A 10,700-nucleotide genomic window follows, 5' to 3' on the forward strand; every position below is an offset into this window, starting at 1 on the left:
CTATTTACAGAATTGTTGTGAATTAACTCCAGTGGGTTGAGTTTTTTTTTTTTTTTTAAGAAATCACAGAGACAAATAAGATAACATTACATGAAAGTGCTCTATAGTATAAGGCTGGTGTTAGACTGTCTTGTAAGCCAGTCAAGAGTAATTTTGACAAAAGTGTTGCAGAATCTCCAGCACCCTTCATTGAGATCTTCTCCAGCTCTGTGCATTAACTACAGACCAATGAGCCTATAAAGCAATGCGAGATTTACTGGCCTGACGCCTTGTTTGTAAAAGATGCTTGTGAGTATATTGGGCTCTGGGAACAGTTCAGAGTGGAAGGCCTCAGTATAAAAGCACTGAAAGCACCAAAATGGGAAAAGTGAACGCTGGCAGGTTCAAGTCTTTTACCTGAGCAGTTAGTTGCTATTATTTTTATTAACATTCATTTTCCACAGTCTGCAATCCTATAGATGATTTTTTTTTTGGTGGGGGCGGAGCCAGCTCACAATCATGCTGGTAAGAATGGGATGCTTTGTTTTCACTCAGGGCTCCTCCTCCACCTCAATCTCTGCCAAACACCAACTACTGGTTAACAAAACATCAGGATGTAGTCGCTGTGCAACATTTTGCAAACCCTCTCACATTTTTTGTCAGCGCCATGAACTCTAATCACTCCTCTACATTTGCTAATATCTTTTTCATAACCACAAAAGATGAATCCGAGATAGTCATAATGCTGTGCAAATAAGCAGGCACGTTCTTATTCAGCTCCCTCGAGCCGGATGCCGCGGCAGCCTTCCTCCCTTCGAGTGCCACGGGATGTCATCATTCATCAAACATACACCCTCTGTACCTGAGGCGATGCGACAAAGAGCAACAAACACATGAATTATTTGTTAATCACAAAGGACAACAAAAAAGTGGGATACATGCTTAGGAGGAATTGGATCATTATCATGACGTCGACCCGCATGCAATGTGTTGAAAATGTAGCACGTACTGTTGTTTCGTGCATGTCCGTCCAGCCTTACTGAAGACTATGTTCTGTTTAGCAAGCAGAGAGTGTTCCTTGCACTTTGATTTGATGGAGTACTTCATCAATCACAGTCCAGAAAGATCATTAGAGGGTCTGCGAATGACAAGACCAGCAAAAACATCGACTGCAGATTGCTCTGATTCACCCCTCAAAACTTTAATTACACTTCAGACAGGCATTTATCAAAGACCTGCAATGACAAGCGACTCAATCAATTGTGGCTATGTGTCAGTGTCTTGAAATGACTTATGTTAAAGTTCAGTGTCTCTGACCCGAAGCAATGTGTGCTGAATAGTTACTCTGGAAAGTTTCTCTTAGCCCAGTTTGAGACATCGGCTACATATCCACTAATAAGTCAGTGTCTTCCAGCAAGCACAGCTCGTTTCGACCAAAGAAATGGATGCCACAAACGGGGATTTATTCTCTCTGTGCTCTCATTTTCTGAGCAACTGTGGCACTTTTGTGAATTCCTAACATAAATGCTGAGCTGTTCAATTATAATATTCACAGGGAAATAAAAAGGTGATGGGAGGAATTGTGTTTTTATTGTGTGATCGGGAAGACATGCAGATATCAGTCAGGGTCATTGCATGCAGTATTTTGTGAGACGTATTTTGCCTCTTTGTACAAAAAGGGACTTTGGAAAGATTACAGTACTTCTACTACAGTTTAGCTGGTTGAACTTCAGCCCCGAGTTATTCTTGTGTGCAAGTGCCCCCTGGTGAGCAAAAAGGAGAATTCCGCGTGCAAGACTTTTTTTGGTCTCCTCCCATCAAATAGAACAGAGTACACATGTCCATCCATCCGTTTTCCTGTAAAACACGATTGTTTGCCTGCGTCAACGTGGTGATCAGTGTATGTGTGTGTGTGTGTGTGTGTGTGTGTGTGTGTGTGTGTGTGTGTGTGTGTGTGTGTGTGTGTGTGTGTGTTTGGGGTCTAGAAGCATTTGCGGGCAAGACCTCCAAATGAGTTCCTGTGTCTGTTGTACCCGAGCCTCATGCAATGTCGTCTTTTCATGGCAAACTTGCCATTAAAAAAACATTTAAAAAACCAACTAAACTAAATCCAAACATATCTATATAAGTCAGCGAGCTCAAGATTAAAGAAACAAAATAAAATAACAAAATCAGAAAAACAGCGTATCATATGGTCTGGTCTCGTGTTAATTTTATCAGCCATTTTAAAATTTTGTCATAGTTTTAGTCCGCTTGCAACCGTGCTTGTTAGTTTTAATCACATTTAGTCAACCTCATTCCACTTTTATTGAGTTGAGTTTTAATTGATTGTACAGGAAGTCCAGCATTTTTGTCTTTGTTTTAGTCCCAGAAAGCATCATTTTATAAGCCTGGTTTGAGTCAGCAAGAACTGTCAACATTTTAGTCTAGTTTCAGTCAGGACAATCATTTTACCCTTTCACCATACTTATGTATAAAAATGAAGGCTAAATTCGTTTTGAAGTATGTGTGATGTAATATTTTATTTTATGGAAATGAATTGTTTGAGTACATTTTAGTTTTTAGTTTGAATTCGTGTCTAGCTGCCCAGGAGATAAGCAGGAACTGCAGTTCGTTTGAAGCTTCTCGATTAGCTCATTCTTGGACTTGCATAATGATTTTTTTTCCTCCACTTCAATGGAACAAAAATGTGTCCATATATCACACCTTCTCTTTCTCCTGGGCCCCATGCAAAGCATGGCCATGAATGCTTAACTTCTCCGCAGCGATTATTTGACGTGACCAGCAACTCGCCACTTTGAGTTATTTTGCCGTGAATGGAGCAAAACCTCACCACCTAGCGTTATTTTCTGGTGAATCACGTGAGAACTTGATCGAGAGAGAGGTAAATGATGCCAAACAATCATATCATTTTGTAATACATTTTCAGTCTTTATTTAATGAACTTTCATCTCGTCTTGATGAGTCCACGAAACTGCATCCCGATGAAGCCCGGTTATCGTTTATTAATGGAAGTTTTAATCTGGTCTTGTCTAGTGTTGACTCAGTGAAAAATATGCTCTGTCAAAAATATTTTCGTTTAAATTTCGTTAACGAAATGAACACTAATCTCGTCATATCATGGCAAAGTACTGTAAATGCGCATCACATGGCAATGCTCTGTGAGCTGACTCATGCTTTCAAACTTGGCTTAACATTTTGCACCTTCACGTTAATGTGTGATCACTTTCAATTTACCATACAATGGCTGAAGTGGCATACCAGTGTGTGTTTGTATGTGAGAAATGGACCAGTGAATATCATCAAACATTAAAGGGGAAGTCAACCCCAAACAAACAAACAAACAAACAAACAAACAAACAAACAAACATTGAAGACAATTAGAGTGTTCAATCAACCTACTACGCATCTTTTTGATAACCAAAGTACCTGAAGAAAAGCCACGCAGGCACGGAGAAAACAAGCAGGCTCCACACAGGAAGGATGCAATGTAACATTACAAGTAAAAATACATCAATAATTCCAGAGGGAAAAGTAAGTCAAATTAGATGGATTGTTTTTCAAGGCACTGTATTTGTGTGAATAAGGACAAGTTTGGGGACTTTTGGGACTATTGTACCTGCCACAACATGGTTAGTATAGAATTGTCCAAAAGCTCTCGGTAAAGTGAACAATGAGATTCAGGATGATGCACAGTATGTTGTTTAACACATGTAAAGACCATCCAGCATCGTTAAGTCCCTAAATGTCAATTTCAGCGCACACAAAGTTTTACCATCGTGAGCAGGAACGAGGAATTTTAAACTGAAATAGACTTCTTTGAGATAGGGTAATGCTAAAACTTTTTTTTTTCAGAAATACAAATAAATAACTACCTGTACAGTTTCATCTTAATCAATAAGTAATATATATGTATATATATATATTTTTTTTCTTTACAGTAAATTTGAAAATGGATAAAAATCCTAATGATATTTTTAGGACTAAAAATATCGTTGCGGTTAAATGCCTTCTACATACTATTGTGTTAACCATTGGTCTGATATATCTGTTCAGCACGATATACGCTCTACTTGCGCCCACATGGTTAACATCAATACACATTTTCTTGGGAGACAGTTATGACACCAAGTCCTGCAGACAGCAAAGAGGCTACATTTTTATCAGCTCCCAGTAGAGTCGCAATTCCGGCTGTTGTTCAGAACTGAATCAATGAAAGGAAACATGACCTGTGCTGTGTCGAGCATGAAATGATGTTTCAGGGAAAGTGGCCTTTGAAATTCTCTACTAGAAAATGACGTGTCGAATACAAGGATACAATAACACATATAAGGTTAGAAAATGTTTTACAGGCATTTTACGCATTTCTAACACCGGAATGATGATGAGCAGAGCAGCAGTGAAATGCAAGGAAAGCTCTTGGGATCTGAGCATGCTGACTCAAATTAACTGATTCGGTTGTGGGCACAGGCTACCTTCAGTGTCCAAAACCATTAGTGATTCCTGTACGACAAAAGCTGCGCTCCGGGGTGACCATTTCCTTGCATTAACATCGACTTTCCACCGCAGCATCATCTCTGCTAAAACAGAAGGCTTTGTTAAAGAAGGAATGTATAGAGAACGGAAAACATAGCACACTGGCATGCCAGAAACATTTAAAAGAGCAATTTATTATCAAGAACAAGGATATCAAACAAGACAGAGAAGGAAAGGGGGGCGGGGGGGTTCATCAAGTTCATTTTATCAGCGATGTGCTCGCGGCAAAGAGAACATTTTCAAACTTGAAGAATCATCCATTTTGCCTTATTGTGTAAAAGAAGTTAATAACAAGTCAGCGGGAACTAGAGAAGACAAGTCTAGAAACCGAGAGGCTTTGAATGTGAGTTCTGTAAAGTGCTTCGGGCCTCATTTTGACCTTCTCGCAGACTGGCTCCTATGAGTTCGATTTATGTAGCGGGTGGTTTATTATTGCCAGTTGAAGGTGCGCTTTACCAGCCTAAAGAAGGTTCTGTTGTGCTCCTGCAGGTAAGAACGGAGTTGTTGGAGCACAGTGCTGTTGACCACAGGGTGCGGGCGTCCCTTCGACTCGTGCAAACATCGCTCTCGACCATCACTTCGAATGCAGTAAAATCCCTTGGTCTGATTGAAATAGAAATTGGAGGCGACTATCCTGGGAGGCAAGTTGAGGAACCGCTCGACTTTTTGGAGTTCTGGCAAGGGGTCATGAATAAGCAAATCCCCATCTACAATATGAATCTGTTCCAGAGGGAAATGACGCAGCCAGTTGCGCATGTGAATGTCATACAGGCTCCTCTGAATGGCCTTGTAGCCCGTATTAAGGGCACCGTTTCGTACAAGAAGGTTCTCGATAGCTTGAACTGGTTTGTGGTTCTCCAGACGGTTGAAATACACTTGAGTGTAGTCTGAGACGACTCGCTCAGCTGGGTCACGCAAAATCAGGAGCAGTTTTATGGATGAGTTCATTGCGCAGATGCGTTCGGGGGCAAGAGTCGACGTGAAGTATCCTGGGGTCTTCTCGACTGTTATCTGGTGCGGGTACGAGTAAGGCATCAGCTCACGGTACCACTCTAAGCCTTTGGCATAGTTCTCATCCCAGTCAAAGAAATGTACCTCAGTTGCAGCAGCAGCAACCTCGGGGTGGATGTCGAGCATTTCCAACAGGGCTCTTGTACCTCCTTTGCGCACCCCAATTATAATGCTATGTGGGGGTCTTTTGCTAGTTCCTGGTGGAGGAGACAGGGTCACATCTTCATCGTTAAGATTTATTCCGTTTAAGCTAATGCTTGCCTGAGGTGGGGCAGCAAACGTTTGGAGAATGAAAAGAAAGGCGGATGCCAGGAAGCACGCCATGGTGATTGACAGCAGAGTGGAGAATAATGATGGAGGGGGAGCCAAGAACAGGAACTTGTGATTTAGCTGTGGACCAAATCTGGCTTCCCGGGCTCAGTGGTAACAAGAGCAGTGAAAAATGCAGGTTTTACCGGCCATGGAATTTGAACAGCAGGGGAAGAAATGATAGGAAGTCCACAGCACATCTGTAGAGTAAAAAAGAAGAGAAAAGGGAAAAGCTTTTAGATTTGACGTACGCAGTGTGGGATGAATGTCTGCATTGCATGGAAATAGCACCTTCCTCATTCCCTTCAAAATGCAATCCAGCCCTAAATACAATCCATGTATCCTGTAAGTGTATCGTCTCAAAAGCATGATATCTATTCATCTTTGCTAGAACCTCCTTCATCATCCTTCATCCAGTCTTTTTTCTCTTCTCACTGTATCAAGCCGTTTTCTATTGATTCTGTAATAACTCTCACTGAAAAATATCCAACAATGCAGCTCGTTAGGGAAACATAACTGAAGGTATGCAAGAGTGGCTGAAGGCCAGAGGGTCTGCTGAGTGCTTTGTCTTCTTTTACCCGGCCAGAAATCAATGCTTCAATCAATACATTTGCTGCCCCCCCCCACCCCCCACACCTCCCCTAGATCGCCTTCATATCAATGGTGCTGAGATATATAAAGACATATTTAGTGCAAGAAATCCGATGAGTTTCAGCTTGCAGTTGACTTTGATTTCCTATACGGTAAGTGCCAGGAAAGATCAATAGTAGGGCATCAGAATCCAGCCAACACAATGAGTTTTTGATTTTTGGCATTAAATCGGATTAATTATACTGCTGAGAATCCATATAAACCATGGGAAAGCAAAAGAATGGAACATCATTTTACTTTTATTTTTTATGCTGTGAACTTACCTTTAAAAATTACAAACAACATAAGACAGTATCTAATGTTTTCGTGGTACATTGAAAATTTGTAAACATGATCTCTTTGCTTAGAAAAAAAACCCATGAACAATATGTATATAACTTCGAGTCCATTTCCAAAAAGAGGTACAGTATGTTTTCAGAAGGCATGTTGAGGAAAACAAGCCAGGCAGTTGTTCCTGACAGTGCTAGTCAAAACAAAAGGGGCAAGATTTGCAAACAAAGCAGCAAAGGTCCTGGTAAGGTCGTTTTCATAAACAAAGACAGTGGCTGCATGGGAACAGACTTTCAGAAACATCGGCATTTCTGATAGTCTTATGACGAACTGACTATTGGGGAAAGTATGCAAAAGTCATTTATGCTGCAGTTGAAGTTCAAACTAAACTGTATCATTAAAAAGATGAGATGTAAAAAAATAAATAAAAAATCAATGCATTTAAAAATGTGATTTCATTTTTTACCCTTCAAAAAAATATGCTGATGCATCCCCCAAAAAGATGATCGCTCCCAATATTGTTTTTCTCTTCTTGGCATACAATCCAAAATGGTAAAGTTATCATATTACCATGATTTGAAAAAAAATTGATGAAAAACAACACACACACACACACACACACACACACACACACACACATATAAAGCATTTTCTTTCCCATCATCAAAGTCTGAGCTTATTCTAAATATCAGTTATTACAAATTGTGTATCATCTATAAATATTACATGACATTATTATGGTATGGTATAGTATGATATAATATATATAAAATAGCAATTTTACTTCATTTTACAATTGAGTTCAAATGATTTTCCAAGGAAAGCTGTTTTACAAAAAGGAGAGCAGTGTCTCCTGCATTGGGTAGTAGGCGGGGACACCCTGAACTGGCTGGCAGCCAATCGCAGGGCACACATAGATGAACAACCATTCACGCTCATACTCACACCAAGGGACAATTTCGAGTGTTCCATTAACCTGCTACGCATGTTTTTGGAATGTGTGAGGAAACCGGACTACCCGGAGAAAACCCAGGCCAGAGCCGGAATACAGTACCAAAATACCATAACAAAGAAAACTTAAACCAATGCGACAGTTGGAGTGCGCTTTACACTAGACTTGCACTCGGCCAGAAAATAGGTCCCGTGATGTGATAATTAAAATATATTTTGCATTTGTGGCGGGGATATATACAAATTACTTTAAATTAGCTTTACCTGTGCATATATTTGGTCAAATTTACAAATGCATATTGTGATATATCCATTCATGCATTTTTAATAATCCTTTATGCTGTCCACGGTGTTGGGAGGCTGGAGTCTATCCCTTCTTGCTTTGGCAATGAGGTAAATTGCAGTACACCATTGACTAATGAGTCAATCACAGGACACAGACAGCTAGACAAGCAGGAATCCTCACCTACAGTATATGCGATCACTGAGTGGGAAATGTCCCAACTCCGCAGAATGAAGCACTGCACCGTCAGTGATTATTTTAAAAGCTAATCTTACAAAATAACATGAAAATCTGCGCAACATCTCTACTTGTGATTGCAAAATTACAATTCCTATAATCATAAAGAACACAATTTGTAATGAATTAATATTTTGGCCCGATCACACAATGTGACCAGTGGCCATTCTCTTACCTAATAGAATTTTCCAATTAAACAAAGGCAAAGCCTATACATCCCCTTGACACATGGCCTTAGAATAGGTCTGGCTCTAAGAGAGGTACTCACAGGAGCCATCCCGCCCTCCAGAACCAGCGGGAGTACAGTGAGGCCTTTATATGCTGTGACAGGCGCTCCTGCCTGTCAGCCATTCCACGGCCAAGAGCCGCCAAGTCCAATGCTAACAGCTCAGCAGCTTCACAAGCTTCCTGTCTCATCCAATCCCACTCCTCTCACAGTACACCACCACCTGGAAGGAGTCATTGTTTTACATTACACACTACCCCTCATTGATTTAATCACTTTACCAAGTCTATTTCTACTGGACACATGTGGGCCAGTGTGAGGACACCGGACACATACAGTATACCCTTGAATGACATAGAGCACACTGTGTATATGGGGTATTGATTCACAACCTGTGAGATTTTTCGAGTAAAAATATTTTTTGTGCCTTGCCTCAAGAAACATGTAGAAACACGGGTCTAAATCGCAGCAAAATATGCACTGGGTCAAGTGATGACTGTGGTCAGTTATCCATTAGTGGCTTGTTACGTAAATGTCCTTCAGACACACTACATGGGTGTCATTTTTACCCCCGATGTGTGAGGAGCATGAGTAGTCGGAACATACAAGCAAGGTGAAATTTAGCCATGGCCGAATTGGAAAGTTACTCGGAACATTCAGTACGCAGTTGTTTGCAAGGTTATTGTGAGAGGCAATGATGTTTTTTGGCCACCACATAGTTAGCAGGCTACTTAGTTCATGAAGGATGACCAACAGTCGGGTGGCCCTATTACAGTAGGTTCCGTGAGGTACGCAACTGATGCTTTGGTACAGTGGTGACTTGCAAAATGAGTTGAATTCATCACATGACCACATGGTCATAATCTAATCGGGTAGCCAGACAAAAGTAAAAAATATAGATATTTCTGCTTGGTTATAGAACAGTTATAAATACAGAAGACGTTTCTACTAATTAATGAACTTTTCATTTATAGATAATGAACATTATTTTTACTTAAAATGAAGCTGAGCTTAGCCGCAGACTAGTTTCTTAAAGATTTTAGACAAATCCCTCATGATTTTGGTCTATGAGACAGAGTGATGTCAGAACGACAGCAGTGATTTTGTCGTCTAAAACAACAAGCTTGAATCCGTTGGTTTGTTAAAAAGTGATCACAAGGAATGGAAATTATGTCAGGCTGTCAGCGTCAAAAGTGAGCAGAGTCACTTCCGTCTATTACACTGCCTTTGAAAAATAATCTGACTGTTCTTGCCAGCCTATATGGGGGAGAAAAAGTGACCATAAATCCTAAACCTAAACAGCAAACTCTAAATTCTAAAGTAAAATAACTACAAGTGGATTACATCAAGAATAACATGATTTGAAGGCTTCTGAACATGTTAAGTTACCATCGATCAAAATGTACCACTACTGTAAAATTGTCTTTATGTGAGTTGCGAAAAGATGTCAAATAGTTTCAGCGAGTTCAATCGCCACCAAAAATAAAAAAGTGGGTGTCACTTCATCACCGATGAGGTCCAACTTTACAATGGCTACCTGAGAAAGTCTTGAGGTACTATGGTGATGTTGGTTGAGAAAACCAAAGGGCCAAAATGGAGCGCTAGTCGACAGAAATGAACATTCCAGACTTCAAATATCCCCTGGGGACTCATTGTTAAGAAGCAGTTTGCAGTTTTTATGCTCAACATATCAAGACTAAACCACCAGAGAACTGCAGATATGCTGCAATTGTCAGCTTTTAAATTCTTTGTTTGCCACTGCCTTTTATTAAATCACCTCTGAGTCTGCACTGTAACTTAACTGCCGAGTGTGTTCTTGTCTTTTTCTCGCTTTTATTGCTGTACATCTTTTTTAATGCATTTTTTAATATAGCCGTTAGATTTTTTTGTTGTTTTCCATCGTCATGCTTTTGCTTTAATGTAAAGCTTATATTTGGTCCAAATACTTATTATGTGTATATTTCATTATTGTGCTATACAAAGAAATGTGTCTTGCCAACAGAGACTTGTGTCAGCATTGACAAATTATCAAACACACACACACACACACACACACACACACACACACACACACACACACACACACACATATATATAATACAATATATAATATAATACAATACAATACATCCTAATATATATATATATATATAGGGGGGTGCTGGAGCCTATCCCAGCCATCTTCGGGCAGTAGGCAGGGGACACCCCGAACCGGTTGCCAGCCAATCGCAGGGCACACAGAGACGG

At 40.3% G+C, this 10,700-nt stretch overlaps 1 protein-coding gene across 2 annotated transcripts in view; it reads right to left on the bottom strand.

Annotated features, from left to right (window-relative positions):
- Positions 1 to 4,629: 4,629 nt before the first annotated feature.
- The window catches only part of hs3st1l1 (heparan sulfate (glucosamine) 3-O-sulfotransferase 1-like1), a 33,110-nt gene continuing 27,039 nt past the window's right edge, over positions 4,630 to 10,700 (bottom strand). Inside the window, exons 1-2 of one of the 2 annotated variants that reach the window (XM_019881858.1) lie at positions 8,496 to 8,706; positions 4,630 to 6,035 (exon numbers count right to left, since the gene is read on the bottom strand). In XM_019881858.1, coding sequence (XP_019737417.1) covers positions 4,945 to 5,850 — 906 coding nt within the window. In that variant the 5' untranslated portion in view covers positions 5,851 to 6,035; positions 8,496 to 8,706 and the 3' untranslated portion in view covers positions 4,630 to 4,944. Of the gene's footprint in view, positions 6,036 to 8,495; positions 8,707 to 10,700 lie in introns of those variants that run through there. The other variant, XM_019881859.1, reaches the window with a different exon arrangement.

This window comes from Hippocampus comes, unplaced genomic scaffold (genome assembly GCF_001891065.2).
Source record: "Hippocampus comes isolate QL1 unplaced genomic scaffold, H_comes_QL1_v1.1 scaffold36, whole genome shotgun sequence".
Taxonomy (NCBI): domain Eukaryota; kingdom Metazoa; phylum Chordata; class Actinopteri; order Syngnathiformes; family Syngnathidae; genus Hippocampus; species Hippocampus comes.